The sequence below is a fragment of the Charadrius vociferus genome, unplaced genomic scaffold (genome assembly GCF_000708025.1).
Source record: "Charadrius vociferus isolate BGI_N301 unplaced genomic scaffold, ASM70802v2 scaffold744, whole genome shotgun sequence".
Taxonomy (NCBI): Eukaryota; Metazoa; Chordata; class Aves; order Charadriiformes; family Charadriidae; genus Charadrius; species Charadrius vociferus.
In genome coordinates this window covers 1,223,187-1,249,204 of record NW_009648252.1, presented here as the reverse complement: position 1 = coordinate 1,249,204, position 26,018 = coordinate 1,223,187, and the positions used below count along the sequence as shown (strand labels likewise).

General features: G+C 39.7%; 1 protein-coding gene across 2 annotated transcripts in view; it reads right to left on the bottom strand.

Moving 5' to 3' along the window:
• Positions 1 to 26,018, bottom strand: part of FAM172A (family with sequence similarity 172, member A) — a 244,126-nt gene that overhangs the window by 202,297 nt on the left and 15,811 nt on the right. The window contains exons 4-5 of one of the 2 annotated variants that reach the window (XM_009884330.1): positions 10,778 to 10,843; positions 2,375 to 2,566 (exon numbers count right to left, since the gene is read on the bottom strand). In XM_009884330.1, the coding sequence (XP_009882632.1) occupies positions 2,375 to 2,566; positions 10,778 to 10,843 (258 nt within the window). The remainder of the gene's footprint in view (positions 1 to 2,374; positions 2,567 to 10,777; positions 10,844 to 26,018) is intronic. The other variant, XM_009884331.1, reaches the window with a different exon arrangement.

Genomic DNA, 26,018 nt, shown 5'->3' with positions numbered 1-26,018 from the left:
CGTGTTTCACACTCACAGCAGATCGGCAGAATTTTCAAATCCTAGATACTATTATCCACTTCAAATTCACATAGCTTATTAGGAAAAAAAATCTATGTTCTCTTGTCATCAGCACTGTAATCTTATGCTTTGATAAGGTCTGCTGGTTTCATTCAAGGATGAGACCTCTTCATAGAAGAAACAGTGGAAGATCAAGGAAAATAATTCCTTACTTCAAACAGGCAACATCATATGAGGAGTTATCACAATTTTCATTCAGGCCATTTTCTGTCTAGACCAGTCATTTTCATTTCCTAAGAGACAGAAGTACCTAAATCAACTAGAGGATTGAACACCCGAAAACCCAGGAAAGGATGCAATTTTTATTATTATCAACTAAAATTGGTGTCCTTATACTCACTCTACCATAATTTCCTGCATTTGGAAGGGTAATTTATATGATCTGTACATGAAGTAGACATGATATCAGCATGTAACTATCTGCATTCTCGTTTTAGGCACAACATAATGATTCCAAATACCTTCAGTGGGGTTCGACTTCCATAAAATACTGCCTTATCTGACCAGACATACATCCAATTCCCACCACGGTGATTACAGGATATGAAAAATCACAACACATTTTAATCTTCATTTTGCATGAAAAAAAATAATTGCAAATAGTATGTGTTCTAAACATGTAGTTCATTTACCAGAATTTTAAGATGCACAAAAAGGGAGAGTGGCTTTTGCAGTACCTGGAATTACTCAACTACAGAGAACGACAAATTTAAAAACCATGCTAGGAAAGAAGGAAGTCAAAGGTAAGAGCGCAAAGTCTGATGTCCCAATGTGATTCCATTTTTTAAAAGACATTTATTCATCAAACTCTGGGTTTTTTCCTGTCTTTTTTAAAGAAGCTTTCAAAATGCAGAAATACATAATCTGTTTATAAGGATAACAACCATCTGAGGGAACAGAGGTCTGATCTCTGTCACACTGGCACAATCATTGTGTGAAATAAAAATAACAAAACACAAAAAAGACTGTAACTCTCCTCTACTAGAAATACTCTCTTAAATATTATCATTCAATTTAGGGATAGTATCCCAGTTTTAAATGCTCAGCCTCTCATGTTAGCCAAGACAGCAGCATCTCTAGAAAAAAACCCAAAAATGCAGGCATGTAACCACCGCTGTGAAAATTCAAGTAGGTACACCTTTTTGGGTTTCTTGGGAAAGGTTTGGCAACTTGCACTCCAGAAATTAACCTGCTACACTGACTTACGGTACACCTATATTACACTCAATAACCCTAAAGTATTTTTTGTTCTGCCTCTGAGTCTTGATTTAAAGTGAACAAAAATATTATAAGGTGGTAAACATCACTTTCACAAGACTAGATTTCTTTTTCACACAAAATGTAGTCTGGTGCTTTGTTAGTGAATTATACAAAACCAAAATAATGTAATGGCCCAATGTTTTAATATGTTTCCTTTCTTTCTTTTATTAGAAAAAAGGAAAACATGTTCGAAGAGAACCATTTTCTATACTGAATACTTCAAAGCCATCTGCAAAAAATTCAACTTCATTTAGCAAAACGTGCAATAATCACAGCGACAACACTGGTATTTAGAGTAGAACATTAGCTTAGCTTGGTAAATAGAATAGAAATAGCGAGCCTTAAATAGGTTTTTTTAATGTTTACAACGGGAAGTTTCATTTAGGTAGCAAGATGCAAGAGATGAATTACACCTACAAAGTTCCCGTGTTAAAAACATTACACAAATTGTGCATTGTCTCTCACGTAGATGTTAATGTAACAAAACAGTGTCCATAAAATGTAGATGTTTTTTACTGTCAAGTATTGATAGGTGAATCAGAATGAATCAGTATTCAGTGCAAAACTGAAAAAGACTGTGCCTCTAATAAATTCAGTACAAGCCTAGCAAAAAAGCCTGCTGTTATGATGAAAGCTCATGTTATCATGAGATTACAACAGACGTTGAGTGAGAATACGTACAAATTTAATGAAATGTAAAAGAAAACACTTCAAATCATAACAAATTTCTGTAGTGCCTTCTATTGCATCTCATCGCCTGCTAAGGGCTCTTGTCACGTTAGCTGCCATATTAAACTACATGGCAGTGCCGCCACAACAACACGACACACAACTACAATTTCCTTTACCGTAAGAGAGAAACTCGGTTCTATTAGAAAAAAAGTTCTGAAAAAAAACCAAGCGAGTATTCCCACCATAAATAAAATGCTGATATTGATCTTTTGAACACTGTTTAACAAATTAAAACATCACGGAGGTCTTCATACAGAAGTACACACACACACGCGCGCGTGCACAAGCACACACAACCATACATATGTGCGCTTTCACTTACCTCAACAGCTCTCTTTATATACGGTATCTGCGTGCCACTGTCCAGATCTTCGTTAATTATAAGTCTCCTAGCCCACTGACCCGCTCTGACAACGCCATTACCGTGAATTAGCACCAACAGCTTATCAGGATTTGTTAATGCGTCTTCACTCATGAATATAAAGCTCTTTGGTTCACTCTCAGTCGCATCAACCTGCAATCACAGACAACACACACTTTTATGCATCAATAAATTTTCTTAAAAAAGAACATCTGTAGTTATAAAGTTAGCCACCTAATTGATACAAAAACTTCCACCGTTTAACAGCTATTTGTATCCATATTGTAAGGAATAATGTGTGCCCAGTACTAACTAAAAATAAAGCAAAAGCTAGTGTCTGTGCAACGTAACTTCAGAATCACAAAAACATACCGCAGCTTAGAACAGTAATCCAAGGGACATTTAAATCAAAAAAAGGGGTAAAAAGTATGCTAAAACTTTGAAACATCAGTTGTTTACAGAAATTTACTGGCAAAAAAGAAAGTCCATAAAAGAACAATTTCGGGGTGGGCGTGGGGGAAATCAAGTAATTTGTCACCTCTGATACGCCTGAAGCAACAATAAAAGTCTTCCATAATATGAAAAAAATCCTAAAGAGTTCCACCTCGGCCACCTCAACATAAATAGCCAATAAGCTGCATATGAACCAGTGTTGTAAATCTGCCTATTATAAATTTAATAGGATAGGCCTAATAAAATATAGAAATCCAGTTTGGGTCTAAATAACAGCATCATTAAGAGTCCTGCACCTGTGCCAGCGCTCAGCTGCTTTGCTACAGGAACAGACCAACAACCGGCTTTGATACTCAGAAAACCACAATCTAATTCCAAGTTTTGCCCTTACTCTAGAGAGTAAAATACCACTTTTTGTTCAAGGAAAACAGAAGTTCTATAAAACAGGTCTACACTTGGTTTGGCAAGCCCGGCTCAAGGAAGAAGAACTGTGCCGGTGTAAACACTGTGAGGACAGAAAGAAACACTCTGTCTACTCATTCTTCCCTTTCTACCATGTGAATATGTAGAGAAGGAAGAACGGGACAGGCAAATCGCCCCGTCCTACTGAACTCCACACCCTACCACCTGCACAGGCTCACGGTGCATCTCCAAGTAACAACCCTGGACCATCTCATGCTCCGCAGCAGCGACAAAAAGCACGTCAGGACATCAGCCATACGTTGAGACAGGAGGAACAGCCCTTTAGATTATGTCATTTTTTCTCTCCTATGTGGACATGTATTCTTAAATTACCCTTTCTTTAGGAAAAATTAATTCATTGTGAACATCCAGACTTTTTGTGATGCGAGTCCTACCTAATATTCTTTTAATGAAGTCAATGAGACTACCTGAGCAAGAGGAATTCCTAACTGGAAGAACAGTCGTGTCTCTCTTCAGCCTCTGCCATCGCTCCAAAGACCTTATTTCCTTCCTCCAAAACGACGTCACATCTCACGTGCCTCAGCTTCCTCTTTCTACACCAGGAAATGCACTCACCTTCTCTCACACTTTGTGTGAAAATAGAAAACGTGGTAAAAAATATCTTCTATTGAAAGAGTTTTGAATATGTAAGTACAACGGGTGTGACACTGGGGATACAGTCAGGTCACATTGCCGCTTCTGAAGTAGCGGTGCTAACACCTTAAAATTTAACATGGCTTAGGTAAAAAGTCAGACAACACTAAATCTCAGACAGTACCTGGTAAGATGCCATTGACTTCTGCACATAAACTGAGTACTTAGGATACTGGAATTAAGATAAGACATTGTGAACTTGTATTTCAAAGTTATACATTAGCTCTAAGTTTTAGCATTTATAAACTAATTTTTGTTTAGTATTTAGGAAATACTAGCACTTAGCATCCTGTGTACTAGAAGATATAACTTGTTCATACTTCTGCAAAGATGTCTGATTTTTTAAAGCATTAAAAATATCTACCAAGATCATAAAAAACAACACTTCATTCTCTTCCTCAATCACACTTGGAAACTTTTCTTCAAGCTAATTTATTTTCAAACAGTAGTAATTCATTAGATCAAGTGCTCACTAAAGAATGCACATAAAGGTCACTCCTGTGCACAACCTTACCTTATTGACAAATCAACGCAGAACACCATTCAGTGCTAGACACACCGAGTCTGCATAAAATAATTCGTATTTATTAGCCACTTTCTCTTCTGGACCTACTCATGAGCACTTATTTCTGATCTTTTATTTAAACACAAATCAAAGAAATTCAGTAAAACGCTGAACTTCAATTAGTTTAATTTTACAATTTGATTCAACATTGTTATTCACATGCAATAATAATCTTCCAATAATATGTAGCTAGGAATGTCAAACCGATCTGAATTCTGCTGATGATTTACTGTTTCAAAGTACCGTTTAAAGTTTAATTTTCCTCTTCTCAGATTTATTTTTCCAACGCAGAACTACACCTTAAGGTTTATGAATGTAGGCAGTTATGGTGAATTTTCTGAGTTATGTACTCTACATGCATTACGATATTCTTAAGGTTTTCAGGCAGTGAATTAATTTTTCTGTATGAGTTCTATCTCACACGAGCCATCCCCTAATACAGTAGTACGAGTCTACAGGAAATTTCAGTAGCATACTAGTTAGTATTTTACACAGTTGCTAACAATATAAAGGGTAAGATCAAACTATACTTGATATCTAATCTTACTGACCTTCATGCTACCACATCAACATTATGACTCAATTCCCAGTTCTCGGCCATTACCAACCCAAGATGCACGAGACCCAGCTAGGCTCTAGAGGTCTTCTATTTTGTACATTGGAAGTTTTTAAGTTTCAGATTGAACACTGAATTTTTAAGGGGGGAAAATATCCATGAATATTTTTCTTATTGCAGTTAAGAAACACAATAAAAAATATGAGCCTAGAGCCTACAAACACGTGAAACAGGTGTAATTTGTGACAGGAGGAAAGAACGTGGCAAATAAATGGAACTGAAACCGAGAAGACTCAAAAAGATTGTGAGAATTGTGAGCAGCTGGTGGAGAGAGAAAACTGCTCATTTGCTTCGCAAGAGAAGAAAGTCTTCTGTTATGTGGCTCTACATGAAGCTCGCTAACTCACTTATGTTACAGTCTTCACAATATTGAATATCCTGATTTATACTTTTTCACTCAAAACTGTAAAAAATGAAAACTGCTGATCAACCTACAAGCAGATAATTAGCATTTGGTGACTACCACAACTAACTTAACACACCTAAAACTAGTAGAATTTTTACAAAACAAGTATTGACTGCATGTAAGTAACAAAATGGCCAAAAGGAACATGCAGTGGAGATAAGAGACCATTGATTCTGAAAGAAAAATATTCTTGGCTGTCTAGTAGAACTCCTGAATGAAGTTTTACCTATTGAAGTGAAAGAGCAAAGCACTGATAAGTCAGAAGACTCTGCAAAGTGAGACCTTACAGTGCCATCGTCAATAAAATATGTTAGTGATTATTTAAACTTCCATCACAGGCCTTCCCAGAAGCTGTTAAAGATGCATTTAATTCAGAAGCACCCTCTATTTGTCCTCAACAGCTAAGAACAGCAAAGATCAATCACTGATTATGCCATTAAAACTAGAGAAATACAAAGACTTCATCTAGATAAAAAAAATTGCAGTCCTCTTTATATTCATAATACAACCCGTTCAACGGAGCACAAAATGACAAATTTAAAAGAAATAATTGAACGCCGTCTCCCTGAATATGAGTCTCTTCATTTAAATTTTCAAGTCCGGTAGTGTATGTTGAACATTAGGAGAACTACAATACTTAACAGTAACAATAATGCAATATGCATCTCAGCCTCCCTGTGAAGGAAAAAATGTTCGGATTTACGTTTTGTCAGAGACACTGACGTAATAAAATAATGGTCGAGCTTTCCTGATTTCCAAACTGCTCTTATTTTCATGTCTGAAAAGAAATTTACAAACAATTGTGTCCAAAACTGAAGCTGCTACCTGAGAAAGCAAAATAAAGACAGCAAGTCGGACTTTGCGCATGAGGTTGAAATTATGAAAGAGAGAACATGATATAGTGTCATCCTAAACCTTTGAGCCACAGCGTTTCTGTACACTACTAAAATCATGCTGGAAAAAAAAAGCACTCTGCTTAAAGTCCCGAGACACGTCTCATATATTCAAACATCATTACACTGTCTACTTCATTGTCAGCTGACAGAAAGACGAAAGCCAATACACCAACTTTCTGATCACCTGTGACAAAGTTCAGAAAAAAACCATGTTTTCCTGTTCATCTCTAAAATTTTCATGTAATAAGGTCATACTCATAAAAGCAGCCATCCTGGTCAGACCAAGGTCCCAGGGTCCCGTTTCTGACAACGGGCAGATGGCTCAGGGGAACAGGATGAGAACAGAGAGGTTACAGTGATTCTTCCCTGGTTTTGGCAACCAGTAACTTTGGAGCCTCCCCAGCCAGAGTTTACACCCTGACAAGCACGCACCATCGCTCAGTGCGCCCATCCCACCTTCGTACTGTCAGATGGGTGTTTTGAATGCATTTATTCCTGTCTGCTAGGTAGTATGCTGTGGCAATGAGTTCCACAATATAATTGGGATGTATATGAAATAGTACTACCTCTCTTTCAGTAGCGATCTCCTGACTGATAATTTAAACTTGATGCCCCTTAGCTTCTCTATTATGAAAAAAGCGTAAAACCATTCCCTATTCATCTTCTCTACACCTTTCATGATTTTATAGATTTGTCATATTCCTTCCTCAGTCATCTATTTTCCAAGCTGAAGAATCTTTGTCTAATCTTTCTTTGTCTGAAAAGCATTTCATGCCTGTGATCATCCTTGTAACCCTCCTCTGTACTTTTTTTTTTTTTAATTCTTCATATCCTTTTTGATATGGTGTCCAGACTCCATGCAGTGTTCAAGATGGGGGCCCACATAATGAGTGGAATGACCATGTTTTTCTGTTTTGTTCTCAACACCTCATAATTCCTAACATCCTATTTGCTTTGAGGGTATTTGACTGCCATTGAGCACTAACTGATGTTCTCAGAGAACTATTCACAATCACTCCAAGCTCTTTCCCGAGTTGTAATAGCTCATTTAGAGGCCACCATTGTGTTTACAGAGTGAGTTATTTTCCCCATAATTTCACATTTACTAGAACCAAATCTTGTGTCATTTTACCCTCCAATCATTCAGCATCATGAAATAATTCTCCCAACTCATCATAATCAGCTTTAGATTAAAGTATTCTAAATAACGTCAGAAAAAACCAGCAAAGTTTGTTAGCTTCTATTAATTTTTTTCCCTTTTATTCAGAACTATGTCAGCACAGGCCTTAGTAACACTGCACCAGTAACAACTTACTTAATCTGAAAAATACGAACATGCTTTTTTCCTTTTTAACCAGTTATTAACTCATAAGGGGACTTCCTTCTCCTATACCATGACAGCGTCTTTTTTAAAGGCATTTGGTAAGCTTGTTGACAGCTTGCTGGAAATCCACGTACTCTCTTACTGACAAGATCTTTCTTTTTCATGTGATCCCTGGCTCCCTCAACGAATTCTAGAAGGCTTTTTTATCAAGAAACCTGTACTGACTTTCCCCCCAATATATTATTTCCTCCTGGTACACAGGAATCACTATGAATCACTCCTGGAGGCCTTTCAAAGACTATCACTTTTACTCTTTTTCCATTCCTCTGATGAGAATAGCTGATTTCAGCAGTAACTTACATGTTAGCTGGTTGTTCTGCAGCTTCATATTTGACTTCTTATAGTACCCAGGGCTTAAAAACCATCCCATCCTGCAATTTGATTATTGTATGATATATCAATTTGTTCTAGGATCTCCTCTACTGATATGTCGAATTTCAGCCTGTTCCTCAGAATTATATCCTGTTTGAAAAAATTTAATAACATTCCAGTGTGGAAACTGGTCAAATAACACTGGAAATAGCCATGTTAGTTTTTCTCATCTGAGCTGAGCATTCCTTTTGCATGCAGCTCATCTATCAGCCTCATCAGCTCTCTTTTATTATTAGCCTTTACAGCTGTTACAAGCTCCTCAAATTCAGTTTTGGGTGATCTTACTGTGGTTTTGTATGTAACTCACTAGCATTTATACTCTTTTCTCTTTTCCTCACTTGAACACAACTCACTCCTGCTGCAAGCTGTCTTATTACTTCTATTAGTCTCCTTTACTAATTGAAACTAAGTTTCTTGGTGGTGTTACCTGGGAGTCTCGTCAGTGGTGATTTAAACATAGCCTTTAGACAGACTTAATTTTTCACCTTCTACATACACTGTTTCACTTTTGTAGTCCTCTTCATAACCTATTTTTGACTGTAGTGAGGGCTTCCTACACATAATAGTCATTACTGAAGAACGGTGCTCGTACCTTGTGCCAAATTTCCCACACTGCTCAAAATTAAACAGCTGCATATATTTTGTGAGTTCTTACTTTGCTCCAAAACGCAATTAAATTATGACACTTTGCAGAAGCTGGAAGTAATACATTTGAGACTAGCATAAATGTACTACTGACAAACTACATCAGTACATCAGTGATTACTACATAATTTATAAGCAAGAGTAAACACAGATTAATTCAACAGCGGGAGTTAGACGGGGCCACTCTTCTCCCAAGCCAGACACCCAAACCTCAAAGCTGCGCAGAAGAGCCCCCACATGTGTGACAGAGGTGATGGAGCTGTTGTAATACTTATTCCAAGTTTGTTCATACTCGTTTTTAAAAGCTAATGCATCAGCCTTTGCATTGCAGTACTTACAGGCATGTTGCTTTTTATGAAGTACCTTCAAAGAAAGTCGTATGGCCTCAAAATTCAGGCACTTGAAAGTGTACAAATGCCAGGTTCCTGGCTTTTCGGAGAGAGGGTGACACGTCTTGGGGATGTCTTTCGACACATCAGCTGTCGGAAGTGCGGAGGTGAGCTGCTGCTCTCTCTCCGACCGCTCCATGCAGCTCCTAGCACAGCTCCTCCTGCCCTGACCAGGAGACACTGGCAAAGCCTGGTTGGGAAACCTTGAGCAGTTTGGGCCAGTTATCAAAACATTCCCTAAACACTGCCACTTAGAGAATGGAAATGGGAACTGGGAAACATTACAGAACTGTTAAAATACAGGAAATTTTCCTTCCTTAGCCCAAACAGGTTTTCCTCAACTGATTCTGATGGACTGACTGAGATCAACAGTAATGCAAAAGCTTCTCTAAGAATCCTTTATGATAGTGATGGAACCTACATGGTGCTGTCATGCTACAGTCTCCCCTACGCACTCCACCGTAGAATATAAAATTGCCCAAATGTCATCGTCATATCACATGTATTTATAAATCCTCATACATGTTCTCTGGGAATGCTTCATCACTTCCAAGGGCGGATTAAATATTTTCACTAAACAACAGCAGCACCTTATATTACATACATATCACAAGTTACTGAAAAAGAGTGTTTTAAAAAAAGACCTGGAATAGTTTACTGAAACTCAGTTTGAGTTTAATTCTCTGCCTGAAAAGGCAGATCTGATGTGGCTGATGGTTGGACTTGATGATCTTAAAGATCCCTTCCAACCCAGACAATTCTATGATTCCATGATTTGTTGTCTACAACCACCTGTACGGGTGTCAAAACATTCATAATCCAACAATTCATAATCCTTTATAATTTAACAATTCATGATCCGAGGGCTGGAGCACCTCTCCTATGAGGAGAGGCTGAGAGAGTTGGGGCTGTTCAGCCTGGAGAAGAGAAGGCTCCGGGGAGATCTTATTGCGGTCTTCCAGTCCCTAAAGGGGCTCCAGGAGAGCTGGGGAAGGACTTTTCACTGGGGCATGGAGTGATGGGATGAGGGGGAATGGCTTCAAACTGGAAGAGGGCAGGTTTGGATTAAACATTAGGAAGAGATTTTTCACTGTGCGGGCGGTGAGCCCTGGGGGCAGGTTGCCCCGAGAAGCTGTGGCTGCCCCATCCCTGGAGGTGTTCAAGGCCAGGTTGGACGGGGCTTGGAGCAACCTGGGCTGGGGGGAGGTGGCCCTGCCCATGGCAGGGGGTTTGGAACTCGATGATCTTCAGGGTCCTTTCCAACCTAAACAATTCTATGATTCTATAAATACTTTTCAAAAAGCTTATGGTTCCTCTCTCAAAATTACCACATTTTGGAAGTTCTGGTACTGGGTAAGGCAAGGAAAGCCCAGCTGGAGAAACTACACACATGAGAAGTGAAGTGGAAGCATGTCTCCAGATGCACTCACATGCTGCATGCGAAGGCAGTGTCTGGAGACAATGGCCTGCACAGATCCAAACAAATAATGTCTTTGGGAAACAAAAAATAAATTATACTTACTGGGAGAGTTACTTTCTTCAAGTGGCATTCCTTTTGCAGTAGTTCATAAACATACTTAGTAATGATCTGGAAGGAAAAACAAACAAAAAAAAAGATAAAAAGAAATGCAAACAGACACTAAACCACTTACAGTAATGACATATCCAGGCAGACAACTTAAAGGCTAGCTGGTTGAACTTCTACGTGCTTGTATATGTTTTGCCACTTATCTGAATTCTTTACTATACCACTAATTATAGAACTCGGAGTGCTATACTAAAAGGTCTTCTCTGTCCCTCAGAAAAGGCTGCTTGCCAGCACAAAGAAATTGTAACTGTACCTGTGAATCCATCACGTGCTGCTGTGTGAATAATTATGTGCCTCAAAACTAAGGATTATAACCAATTAATATATACTCAGGGGTACAAGAAAGACTCTCTTTTGCAAAGGAATACTTTAAAAGCATTTTTTTTCCATAAGCAGGACTCTTGAAACCCTCTCCCCTGCAGGTTCACTTCATGAGCTACATGGAGAGCAGATCTTTAGTCACCCTCAGCACAAGTTGCCTTGCCATTTCTATTCACTGAACAGGGGAGGGATGGGTCAAAGGTTTCTAAATAGAAGAAGAACCCTGACTGATTCCCCTCTATGGGGGAGTTTAAGTCTCTTGTCTCCATGTAGAAATAAAATTGAAATTTTAGACCTGAAACAAAAGGAATTATTTCAAAGAGCAACCAAAAAAAAAATCAACCTAGTCGCAACGAAAGACTTGCCGTCTCAAATGTAACAAAGTTCACACTTCAAAGGCTTGCCTAATATCTAGGGAAATTTTTTTTCACCCTTATATATTCTAAGAAAAATGGAGATGGAGATGTAAGAACTTTCTAACTATTATTAATTTGGGAATTAAGCTGAGGAACAAACTAAAGTGCTTTGTCCATATGGGGCTGTAAAAATGGTTTGGAAGTAACTGCCTGGAATTCACTGGCTACAGAAGTTAAAAAAAAAAGAAAAGAAAAAAAAAAGGCAAATTAAAGACGAAAAAAAAGTGCTCATTAAGAGCCTCAAATGGTGCTTGCCTTCCCTTTCAAGCTCGGGGAACTATGTTTAAATTCCAGGCAGGACAAGTTCTAAGTCCCAAAATATTAATCCAAGAATATCCGGGTACAAACCCAGCTGGTATTCTTTAGTCCAACCCCTCAAGGCCACAATTACAGCCATCTGAACCCACAGCATATTAAGCCACAACAGAAACGTCGCTGTAACAAAGCTCTCAAGCGATGGCGTCTTAACAACACACCATGAACCAGGCAAGTAGGAGCCAGGGTATCATAAACTTCAATTTTAATTTTCCAAATGCACAATTACCAAATAAAGTTTCAATGAAGTCCAAAAGTTTTCATTACGTACATGTGAGCAAACACAATACGCAAACGTTTGGAACACATTTGAGCAAATTAGAGGTACTGATGAAAGCTAATTAAAAATGTTGGCGCGTGCCCCTCCCTTCCTTTCACAAAACCCCCAAATCTGTATTAGGATTATGTGAATTCTTTGCTACCCTGCTCAAATATGTTTATTGATAGAATTCTGTTCAAAAAACTTTATGGTTTTAAAGAAAATCAGTCTTACTGAACATTACTATCTACAGGGAAACTGCACTTGGAGAAGGAATTTAGCTGTGAGCGATGAGTTGATTTAAGACATGTTTATCCCCAAAGCAGTATGTTAGGAACATGCACACAGTGTAATTTTACCTTCAGGGCCAAACTTTTTATGGTTCACCGAAATCAACTTCAGTGTAATGCCAACAAGTAAAGCAGTTAAGTTCCTGCAGCCTCAGATGCTGATCTTGTACAGACACTAAAATGAGTATAATGATAATATGGCCTCAAACATACAAATTTTATTTTTCACTCTAAATCCAGGCATCTACTAACCATCAAAAACACTAAAAGAACACTTGGAAGAGAAAAAAATTGCTATGAAGAGAATACGTTTTAGACACTACTTGCAAAAATCTACCCCTTTTTGCAGCTATGTGTTTGCATCTATTTCTTCTATTCTCTCTCATCTATTTCGACTGTGATATCTCCAGGGCAGAAGTAAACCTTTATTCATTTTTTCCACAGCCTGGCTCAATGGCACTCTGATCCTAACTGACTCTTCAGGCGCTACTCTAATATAATAAATAGACATATCAGCCTTAAAGATGGGGCTGTTAAATCAGTAGAGCTCTCTGGTAGAGCGAAGACTTAACCTAATGAATGCTTTTAATAAAAGTAAACATGAAGAAAGATATAGCAGGTTGGAGTCTCGGGTGCCAAGTGTGAGATTGTGATCCTCGGGCAGCTCAGCACCTGGATGGTCTCCATGGTTCAGAAAGACTTGAGGAAAAAGTGCCCCAGTACATGTAAGACCACAAGAAGGGGTTTTTTTTGGCAGCAGCAGATCAGCAAGTTCAGGGATATCCTAGCAATGGTTGGTTTGCTGCCAGCTTTGAGGGATGGAAGATGATAAACAAGATTTCTTGAAGTCCATCAAACCCCCAGATTTCCCAGATTTGCAAACATCACCACAATGGCCAGGTTTCCTGCACTTAGCATGGACGTGCATGGATGACCTAGCAAAACACTGTCCTACCCAGGAACATGGCTGCAAGTACTGAAAATGCTACAAATCCAACATTACTTTTGGAATGTTATGCTTTTAATTACTTCTTGTGATTTTACGGCTGATCTGTAATACTGAAAATTTAACTTCTAAAATATCTTTTCTGTAGGCATTGAAAAGAGAAGGGAACTGTGCTATATTATTTATACAGCACTAGTTAGACTTACTATTACAAATCTATGCCATTTAAACAGCCACAGCTTCTTTATGTAGTAGTATTAGCTTGTGCATGCTGGTATTTTATCTTTACGATCTGAAAACTGTTGTAGGAGGTTGGAAAGTGTCTTGTGACTTCTTGCATGAGAAGGTGAGCATCGTTACACTCTGCAAACTCTTTCGGACTAATCGTTGGTCATATGGTTGCTCATGACCGCAGGTATTTAATGACAGAGGCCGTTCAACCCAGTCCAGTGTAAATAACTCATCTGGAACTATCAAGCAACAAACTGCCCAGTACAAGCCAAGGCAAACTGTAGCACTCATTAGAGAGCCCTACTCGTGTTATTCATACTAACCTGGGATATTTATGCTTTGTCTAACTCTCTTGCAACTCTTAGGGGGTGCCAACACCGTAAGCAGTATGCTGCATTGCAATTCAAGGTAATAAGGTTGCTGGTGAGCAGGCAGCACCACATCTGAGATGGGAAAGGAAAAGAACAAATAGTACAACTTGCCCAAAGCGTGTGAAATTAATTGCCTGATGAATGGAGGTGAAAACAGTAGTTCTGTATTTCTTGTAGGAGACACCAGAAACTTCAACCCCATTTTACAGTACCTCTGGTCTTCACTCACTTCCAGGTGCACTCTATCAGGAAAACACATCCCAAATAGGGTATCGGAACTAAGGTGTTCTTATTGCCTGCTCTGAGAAATGGGGGGAAGAAACCAACAGAAATCCCCCCAAATTCCATGCCTCTCATCACTATTCCAATAGTAAGGGAGAAATCCTTTCCAACCACGAAAAGGTACTTAGCCTAACACTTCCACCCTCCAAAAAGGCTGTATGCAAACTGTGGGATAGGAGAAACTTTCTTCCCAGTACAAAGTGGTCCTCTTTGGAAGGAAACTAAATGGCTTCTACTTCAGTTTGCTCTCAATGAGCAGAGGAGCCAGTGTCCTGCTTTCTGTAAGCCTAATGATCTTCCACCCTAACTGAAGTCACAGCTTTTCTAGCTTTTGTTGAACTAGAGAAACTCCCAGAACAAAGGCAGGCTGACAAGAGAGGGACCACAGCCGAGTGGAACACGTCCTGAACAGTAAAAACAGTAGATTATCCTGGGCATATTAAAAAAATGAGTATCTAATCTCTGCTACTATTTACTCGTTACAGTTTTCCTTCATCTACTGTGGACAAGGTTGAGAGCAGCAGTACATATGGCTCAGGACAGGAACCAAACTTCAGTGCTCACGACTGCGCTTCTGAGGAGCTTAAAACAGTCAGTCTTATGACTTTTGTTGGATATAACAGTGTGAATACCTCCAGAATTACCTTTTCAAAGTGCTAATAGCCCCAAATATGACATCTGCAAAGTTCAATAGTCTTATGGATAACTGGGGGATAGACCTATGGCATGAACAGTGGTCCTTCATATGGATCCAGAACATAACCTAGTTTAATTTCAGAGAAATTAAATTTCGTGACTTGGTTGGACAGCAAAAAGGACAGAGAACACCACAGAAAGAAAGGAGAAACACATCATCTTATGACAGAGCTGACATTTTACCCTTCACCCTTCACTGCTAAATGTTCCGCACAATGGAGGCCAAGACTATACTGCTGCGTGCAGTCTGTAGAGCAAAACTGAAACTCCAGGTGGAAATGTAGTTCTGGTACACAAAACTCTAGTACACGTTAATTGGTACGGTCCTGGCTTCCTATGACTTGTGTTCCTTTAAGATTATATTGTTCATATAGAAGACTTTCTTCAGGACTGTTTTAAATTATCAAAAAGCATTGAAAAATTCTGTTAGCAGCATTATTTCTAAAATCTTTGCAATAGAGCATCCTGAAGCTACGTGATCAAAAGATCAGTACCTGCATACAACTATGTGAACAGAGAAATTAAAGACTAAGAACCATTGAGACCAATGTGTTTAATGTTACAAAGATCTGGAAGGCACTGAAGCCTAAACATAGAATCATAGAATGGTTTAGGTTGGAAAGGACCTTGAAGATCACCGAGTTCCAACCCCCCTGCCCTGGGCAGGGCCACCTCCCCCCAGCCCAGGTTGCTCCAAGCCCCGTCCAACCTGGCCTTGAACACCTCCAGGGATGGGGCAGCCACAGCTTCTCGGGGCAACCTGCCCCAGGGGATCACCACCCGCACAGTGAAAAATCTCTTCCTAATGCTTAATCTAAACCTCCCCTCTTCCAGTTTATAGCCATTCCCCCTCGTACTATCTCCCTCATCCTATTAGAAGTCCCCCCCAGCTCTCCTGTAGCCCCTTTAGGCACTGGAAGGCCGCAAAAAGGTCTCCCCTTTTTGGCCTTCTCTTCTCCAGGCTGAACCCCCCCAACTCTCCCAGCCTGTCCTCCCAGCAGAGGGGCTCCAGCCCTCCCAGCATCTCTGTGCCCTCCTCTGGCCCCGCTCCAACAGGTCCATGTCATTCTGATGTTGGGGGCTCCAGAGCTGGAGGCAGTATTCCGGGGGGGGTCTCACCAAAGCAGAGTAGAGGGGAAGAATCACCTCTCTTGACCTGCTGGCCACACTTCTGATGTAGGTCGGGATCATTAGAAGTGGAGACAAATACCAAATAGACTCGTCAATGCAGTAAGTATTGGAGGACTTTAAATAGCAAAAGTCCAGAAAAGAGGACAACCAAAAGCATGCTCATGAAGCAAGAAGGCAACTCCAAAATAATTCAGTTTAAAATAATATACTCTCATTCTAAGTCTGTAAGAAAGTGAAAGAAGTCTTATAACATGTATCAAAAACATCACGAACCAGCCTGGCACATATGAGGAAGGGCAGAACTGCAGCTGACCCACGGGTGAACTTTTTCATAACAGAGATAGCCAGGTATACAGATAACAGATCACAACTCAACGACTTGTTCCATAACACCTACATCCTAATCCAGAGGAGCTGCTTCAGTACATACCACATCAAAAACCATGCTGGGACGCAGTGAAGTGCACTGAGCCTTACTCGTCAAGCCTCCCCCCTGCTGTGCTTTACAACCCGAGTCCTCTGAATTCTCTTTTTTCACCAAGCGTGCTCCCACTTTCAAAACCAACCACGGATAACTCTACCCACCACCAGACTACGTGTACGAACAGAACAGCAAACCCGCTGCAGAGGGAAAAAAAGAAAAAGGCAGAGCAAGCTACTCAAACTTGCAAAATGTTTTCTCAAGAATGAGTTCTCTGCTAAAAACATACTACAGAAATGGCATAGGCCCATGTGATTTGTGGCCTTTTACTTCCAAACAGGCACCTATCAGTAGTCACTGGAAATCATTACCACACAACGCATGTTCATGGATTCACGACAGATGTGAGGAACCCTTTGGTTAGCGCAAACCACAAAGTCTCTTTGAAGACAATTAAACGCCACATGTCCCTCTCTTCTCCCATATGTGCATCCCTCGTGACCAAAACACCAAAAACCCTGTCAAACAGTTGGTGTATGGTTAACACATGATAAAGAATAAAGCACACGTGACATGAGAAACGATAAAGTGCATGCGGGCAGTTGACATTACCACCATTCACATGATAGAAGATGGATTACAAGACCTTGGAGAAAGCATAAGAGAGTGCAAGCTGTTAACCCAAGTTGTCCACACCATTGCCTGCCCCTGCACGCTTCTAGCAGATTTCTGGGAAGAAAGGAAATGGAGCAAATTACCAGTTAGATATATTCTTCTGGTGAACCAGATCCAGCTGGATGGATCTGAGATTTCCCACATTGCGTTCCTCATTCACAGCTATTCAAAACACAAACAGAACCCCATCACCACCATTACTACTCTTGTTACCACTTTTCATTACTCCAAGGACGAAACGCGAATGGAGACAGAACTACTCTCTCAAAGTTAACAGAGGTTTCTTCCCACCACGAGTGAGACGTGTTGGCAAGGATACACTTACTCAGTGGATCAGAGGCTTCTGCCTCCGAAGACGCCAACTTGTGAAACAACACTCCTTAAACACCTTATCAGATCACTCACTTTCATTAATTTTTAAAGACAGTTCTCAACGTACATGAGAGTGCAGAGTAAGAGATACTAATGGCAATAATTTTGCCTGAAGGTTTTTATTAGTGGCCAGACTTTTTAGAATAATATAGATATTACATTTAAAATTAAGGCGATTGTAGCTAATAGAACATAGGTGCAATGGCACTTTCCTTCTTGCTTGACTTCCTGTTTCTTCAGAGTCACGTCTTTAAAAGGGTTAGCACATTATTGGTGTCATTAGTAGCTTATTATTCCTCTATTAACCTTATGAGTTAACTATACTTGAACCTCAGTTTAATCACCTACGCAAACATACATTATAGAAAAAAAGAGAAAAAAAGAAGGGAAAAAATTACAATTAAAAATACTAGTGAAACAGACTTGCTCAGAAACCACTGAAGTCTGACCACCTCTACCTCCTACAATAACTTGCTCAGATATAATTTGCTGTGCTTTGAGTTGAGGCAAAGAAAAATGCAAGGGTTTCTGTTTTTCTTTAGCCACTGCAGAAAAAATTCAACCTTAGGTTCACTTGCGAGTTCCTACCCTGTGACAGAACTGCACTTAAAATGTGTAACAATTGAGCATTACCAGTTTGCCTGACAAATCCACATATTGACCAAAACCAACCTCATTTGCCTTTGTGTTCTTTTTTCCTAAAGTAGCATGTTTGATTTGACTTCACGCAGTACAACAAGAGATTCACCATGAGCTCCCCAGACCTCTAAAATACTTTCAACTATCAATTCAGACCTGACATAACAAGTTACAACCTCTGGAATCTGACTTTCTCAAAAAAAAAAAAAGGATCTTTCAGGGGCACAGAAAGGATACAATTTTCAAATAATTTACATTCAGCCAAAGAGATTAGGCCTCTCAGCACTACTATTATTTTCTAAGAACTTCCAAGGCAGCATACACAGGTTGGAGGTTTTATCACTGATCTTAAAAATAAACAAGTATAAACCACTAGAAGCAATGCCATTACGAGTTATGGATTTTCTTGTTTTATAAGATTTGTCTCCTCATTGGTAGTAAGCGCTTTAACACAAAAAGAGAGAGTGAGCACGAGAAGGAAACAATCCTTACAACACACCGTAGTCTACAACCTTTTCCTCTTTGCAGTGTAAGAGCAAGAACGTTCAGGGAAACAAATGCAAAATGAATTCCAACTGACTGCCCTGCGGCAAATCTCAAGTGGTGGGACTGACCCGAGGCTTGCTACTGTGGCTGCCATAGCCTTGGCTGAATGAGCTTTATTTTGACCCTGAAGTGACCAACCTGCCCATAAGCAACAATGAGAGATGCAAAGGAACTTTTTGACATACTGATCTTGGACACAGACTTACCTAAGAACTGGGACAAACAAAAAAAACCCCACCATCACCATGCCAGAACAAAAAAATCCTAAAAGCTGAATGGACTTTCTAAAGGCTCTGTTCACTGCAAGCCAAAAAAAAAAAAAGAAAAACAAAAAAAAGAAAAAAATCAATGGCATTTTAAAAATCCACAAAAGACCTCACTTGGATTATAGTGTGGGAGAACAATTCATTAAGATGGAATTGACACTACCTCTAAGGGATTTCTTGCGTTTTCTACTGAAAGCAATTCAATTCAATCTTAACACATGGGTGTGATATTCTGGATTTTGAGTTGAATGATCACAAATAGGATCTCAAGATCTTTTGAGAGAATTAAATGAAAAACAACAGGGATTTGTCATGAGTGCAGCATATACTGTTGATGTGATTTGACCCAATGTTTTGTTACATGGTCTTTGCTGACACCTGTTGGTTTATTTTTTGTTTTTCTTTTCTCTTTTTTTTCTTTTTAAGAAAGGCATCTCTAATTTTAGAATTCACTTGACAATTATTTGGCTTCAGAAATGGCTTAATTACATAGCCCATCTTATGAAAATTCTCAATTCTTTTAAAATATGCATACATATACATATATATTTATTAGTAGTAAGCAGAGGCTTCAATCAAGCACCTTACACTAGAAGCAATTAAACATCAGCAGAAAGCATGACCTCTATCCCCAAGTCGAGATAAAAACCAAAAGGATGAAAAGGTTGCAAAACAAAGAAGGAAACTAAAAAAGCCCAAAAGACTATCAGAGGAGCAAATACAAATGAGGCTTATAAACATGTTTTAATATCCCAACTCAAGAATTAAAATTTAGGATTATTATCTCTGAAGCTTGTGTTAGACATGAGTTATGAAAAGGGACATGGAAGAAAGAGCAGTAGTAGTTTTGAGTATTCCAACTACTAACAAAAAAAAAAAAAGCAGTTTAGGTGGAGAGGTGGTGCTATGCAGTTTTGAAAGGTTAAAAATCCATGCCAAACCCAACTGACATATCAGATTAACATAGTTAAAGCATACCAGCTTTTGTAGTCACAGACAAAAAAGTCAGTGATGTGTCAAGCATCTCATTTTGCCACCTTTGATTCCTCAGCAGAAATGACCAGATAAATATTCACAGATGGACTGAAGGCTTAATTTTATGTAAATCCAGAGCAGAACTCAAATTAACACCTTCTTTCCATAGCAAGATGTCTTAACCATTTTGCCACTGTGCTCCAGAACAGTAGTGGGTCAAAATAAATTGGATTTACATAAATTTAGCTGAAAAGGGACACGGCGCTGACCGTTAGCTGCGTTTCTTTTTTTTCTTTTCTTGGCACAAATAGTAACTGATACCCTCAGGAACACAAATCACAAAAATGTTTATAGTTTCACTATTAAATAATACCCTCACCTCTTTCTACTCGGTCAAGTAAACCAAATAGATGGCACCAGGGTCATTAAGTCATTGCATATTAAGCGGCAAACCTGCGACCCTCACGTGCTTTGAGTAAGTGACAAAAGCCAGCGGTTAGCTTCTAAGAGAAATGGCTCTCTTGCTTTCTGCTTTTCTAGTCCATGGTTATAACATGCAGTACTCCAAAAGAAACTTCCCCTTAAGGAGAGAAAAACCTGCCCTGAAGGCACTGTCTCTTCTGGGGGTATCAAGCTGAAGGTTAAGAAAACACCTTGGACATTGATGAACCTTTTTCTATTCTTTTTCCTCACGGTTTCTCAAGAAAACGTTTCCTTTTTCCATTCCACGTGACTGAGCCCATCTAACCTAGCCTTGTGTTCTGCTGGCAGGCAAACTCAAAGAGGCAGCAGACTACAAAAAACTCCAGGTACGGCAAACGCCAGGAGAACCTTCCACCAAGAGGCAGGGAAGATTTCTTCCTATGTGACAAGTAAAATCACGACACTTTCGCTTTTGTATAAAACACAGCACCTTTCAGTTTAATAGTGAAATAAATTATTTAAGATGTCTTCACTAAATCAGATTTGGAAAGGTTAACTTTGTGGGTTTTCTACTTTATTTCTAAACCAATCCTAAAACCAAGAAATATTCTTGGTAACTGAGGTTTATAAAATAATCTTTATAGCCTGTGCTACATTTCTAATAGGAGGACAGTATGTCAGGATACTGTTAGTTCTTCATAAATATTTACGTTGATAATGTCCAAAAAGCATAGCAGATCCTTCCTTCCTATGAGATTATGACTGAAAAGCTAATGTAGCCCATCACGTGGCATGTACGTGTCCGTCAGCATACTACTTCTCATTAAGCTATGTGGGCACAAGCATCAGGAGAAGAGGAAAAAAAGCTAATAGCAAAGCTCTGTACACTACCATTTACTGTGTTTTAATGAATTTTACCTCTATACTTTGGGAAGCAAGCACATCTTTCTCAGTCCAACCACCAAGACGCAGTCCAATTACACATAAAATTGCTTAACGTGGCAGTGATTAAGAAGGATCACAACAATTCATGATTTTATGCAAGCTTCAAATATTAGCTTGTGTCTTCGACCTTCTACTGAATACAAATATTGTGAGAGGAAATACCTTTTTTTGTTTGTTTGTTTTTGTCAAATGGAACATTTAGCAAGCTGTAATGGAAACTTTGCATTAAAACAGTATAATACTTAGCATGTCCAGTTAATTAAGCACATTATTTCTAAAAAGTCAGTGATGCTATGAAACAGCCTGGCTCAGAAAATACTGCGTAAAAGCCTGTTCTGATGTCCATTTATAAACCATGTGACCAGGATGGGTTCACGTTCGTGTTGGCATTTGTCAGTTTCCCAACAGAAGTTTGCATGAAGTGGTCCTTTGCTCTTTTGGAGGGGTGGGTCATTCAGAGGAGCCACATTCCATTAGACAAGCGGCTCAGTACAGTAGTTACCAGTAACAAATCTATCAAGTAGGAAGTAATGACAATTTCTACTGAACAATGATATCAAAATATTGTCTGAAAAGGAAACTTCTTCCTAACACCTAGTTTGTGTAATTTTTATAGTGCTTCATAAAAACATTAAGGAGGCCATTTTATCAGCTAGATGTGGATAAAGAAAGTGGACATAAACAACAGTGCACAGCATGCTTGTGTGCAATTTATAATTACACCGCAGTTGCTAGCCTGGAGAGCTCTGGGCAGAGTTCTGTGTTCGGTGAATGGGTATCATAAAATAGAAAGATACATGAAAGACATTTTAAATTCATCAGATAAAATAAAGTGAACAGAACAGCCAAGCGAATAAAATGAAAAGGTGCCATTAGGAATGAGACAGATTTTTTGCCTAAAAGCAACTTGTTCTATGACAAGAGAATTTGGTACCCTTATCTCCATGCCACGAGAACAGCGCAGACAATCTGCATTGAGGATGACTTGCCCTCCATCAAACACAAAAACGCATGTATTGCCCTGAACAACATGCAGTGCTGTGATCACACACTGACTGGCTGTCTTCATCGCCACTGCTACTGTCAGTCCATAATCTGCACAATGGGCGCACAGACCAACCAGCACTCCCCCTTTGTTCTGCTCAAGGCCTCATCCAGATGGAAGAGGCAGGAGGAGACCAGCACGTCACCACAGAATTTGGCAGCAAGTGACGACTCGTCACATTGCCATCTACAGTTTGCCTATAATCATGTTCTCCACACTTCTCCTTTTCCACTTCGCTCTTCTGCAAACTCAAGGCTAGGTTGTAAACTTGGGGTGGACTTTTGGCTCGAATCTGGTTGAGCTCCTGCGCACTTCATCACACGTAACGGCAGGTCTGGCCGCGCTTGTGACCCAGGCTTGGGAAGCTGCTCTTCCAGATGGCTCCTCCGTCCAGGAGAAACAGAGCTTGCAGCGGACAAGCAGCTACTGCAGAGGCACCGGCAGGACCCACAGCAATCCATGGGAAACAGCAAGGCACGGGCAGAGAGCAACCTACAGCTTGCCATGAGAATCCCATTTTTGTCCCCTAATTGATGGCAGAGACCAAGCCTTTTCTTGAGTTAATGCAATGGAAGCTTTGGGTTTTTTAAACAGCAAAATGCCTCCACTGATACTGGAAACAATTACTGCTGCTCCTTTTGATAGTCAGCCAAATAATCTGTTTTTGGCTGGGTTGAGGGGAAATGAATATTGTGGCTTCTCCTGCTATTTGTGCTGCTGGCTAATGTGCCTTATTTTCCCAACATAATATTCCTGAAATTATGAGTTGTAATGAAGGATCAAGAACACATGCATTCCTGAATATTGGAATTCAGCCGAAAATTATGTTACCACAATCTAAGTTAGGACCCTTTCTCTGTTACTGAACGTAGCCCGCCCAAAAAAATCTTCATGAAACGGTACTAAAAATGTGCATCAACCTTCACTTCCCACTTGTATTCACCTTATGATTTACTTAATTTCTGTTCACTGTATCCACTTTATCTCTAGGGTTACAGGTTATTTTTACGTCAAAAATTATTAGTAGGTCATTTAATACTGCAGCCAAATCAATTCTGCTTTCTAATGTATCTGACAATATCCTCAATTGGTTTCCTGTGGAGGTGGAAAGGTAAGCCCAAAAAAGTTATAAACACAAGAATATAGTGAGCACTTCACCAAAGATTGTAACTTTCTAAAAGACAGTGGAAGAAAAGATATTTTAAATTCCTAGGCAGACTGTGAACTGAAATCAGATTTGTCTTACAGAAAGATCAATGAACCCCATCTTACAGATTACTTTGGAATTATCCAATTATACTGTATCTGTATAAAGAAAAATTTGTTCCAGAAGGAAATATTAATGATATATTTTATTCTTTTGCAGTTTTAGCTTACTGATGTAGAAGTGATCAAACCTGAAGCCGTACACTTGCAACTCAACACACACCTTGATCACTTCCACAAGCTGATTTCAACACATCCACTGTGAAAATTATTTGAATTTTATCTACCTACAACCGTACACATCTGGAAGTATTTTTGCATACTAGACATCACCGTGACCAAGAGCACTGAATTATGTTGACATCTGCAAGAACTGATCAGACCTCTCCCCTGATGATTAATCCTTATGTGGTCCCTAGCAAAGTAGCATCCAATGCTCTCTGACATTCCCAAAATCAATCAAATGGGAGCAAAAATCTCCCATTAAGTGAGAAGAGGTGTGACTCTGTAAACTGGATAGTAGACTGAAACCCAGGACAAAGAAGAGCTCTGTTCCTGGCTGACTGCTATGGGTACAAGCTTGCATTATCACACAAGCTGTTTCCTTTTCTATTACAAACTGATCTCAAAGCACCCACTCTCTTAAATTGCACTTTTGCCAAACACAATGGAGTGGAGCAGGGGTATATACGCTACCAGGGAATATTTTTTCAAGTGCATCATGACACGTGTCTTGAGAAATCGGTTGGTGGAAGGCAATACGCACTCTGAAACTGAAACGTTGAATAACAGAGGAATCTGGGAGCAGGTGGCAGGACCCATACTAACAATAGCACTCAACCCAACCATAGCTTTGATATGGCAAGCAACTGTTCTTTCTTGTTTGAGTGTATGTCACCTTCTGACTGTAACAGTACCCTTCCTGAACAACCGGTTGAACAGTTGCATTAGAGTTGTGGTGCTCCTTCAGAAGTCTTTGTACTATACTTAAAACTTCAGCGAATCACTACATATGACTAGCTTACAAAACTCATAAACCAGCACATTTTCTCCCTTAGGAGTTGATTTCGCAGCCGTATCAGCCTAACCCCATCTACCATGGTCACTTCTCATACCTCACAGGTGCAAGTTTCATCAAGGGTCTCCTTTCTACCAGGAAGCTCCACCACCAGAGGATGCAGACAGATCTAACCATTCATGGTCAGGGTGATCCTGCTTAAAGGCCATCTGCATTTTTTCAATTGATCAGCCTTGTTTAACTCTGAAGCTGCCCACTGCAGCTTGCAGTGGACAAACACCCCCCGTTCTTACATTTACTATTTTCCACTCTTGCTTAAACATCAGCTTTAAGGTCTATTGCACCACAATTCTTATCAGCATGTGACAAAGGTATATGTCTAATGCATGAAAATTAACTGCATCTAAAACTGAGTTCAGGTTATAGCACTTAACAAAACCACTTTCAAATAAATTTTACACTTTTATTTGTACTTTCATGTGAAACTCTCACATGCATTATGACTGGAATGGATATATGTCAGGTTTTATCTTTAAAAAAGCACTTAGAATAGGGCCATACATACTGGAAATGAGGACAGAAGCTGAATTCCTGAATCTAAAAATTAAAAACAAAGTATAAAAAATTAATTTCAGAACTTTAAGCACCCTGAGTTTTGAACTATTATTCTTTTCGTTAAGCTTACTTATTTTAGATACTTTTTCCATTTTGTGTTATAGGGTGTCATGGTTTAGGCCAAATCGGCTACTGGGGACCTGGGGGACCCCAGATGGGACCGACAGATGCTCTCCTCTACCCCTCTTCAAAGAGAGGGGCAGAGGAGGAAAAAGAGACTTACGAGTTTAGAAGGAACTAAACTGCTTTAATGAAGTATTAATAGTAAAATAAAAAGAAATAATGAAATCTATACAAACCTGTATCAAGCTCCCGAGATGACAACCACGACACCGGCTGGCACTGGGGCAGTCCCAGGCTGACTCAGTGACGGACGGGAACTGGATTCTGGATCTGCATTCAGGATGGGGATCGCAGGCAGATAAACAGAGTCCTCCTCGGACGTCGGCCATTGCAGGAAGAGAGCTGACCCTTTGGTCCCTCAGCCTTTATACTGAGCGTGAGGCAGATGGGATGGAATACCCCGTTGGTCAGTTTGGGGTCCCCTGTCCTGTCCGCTCCTCCCCACAGGTGGGACCCCTCTACGCTTTTCATAGAACCATAGAATGGCTGAGGTTGGAAGGGACCTTTAAGACCATCAAGTCCAACCATTACCCTACCCTGACAAAACCACCTCTAAACCATGTCCCCAAGTACCACCTCTACCCTTTTGCTAAACACCTCCAGGGATGGCGAATCCACCCCCTCCCTGGGCAGCCTATTCCAATGTTT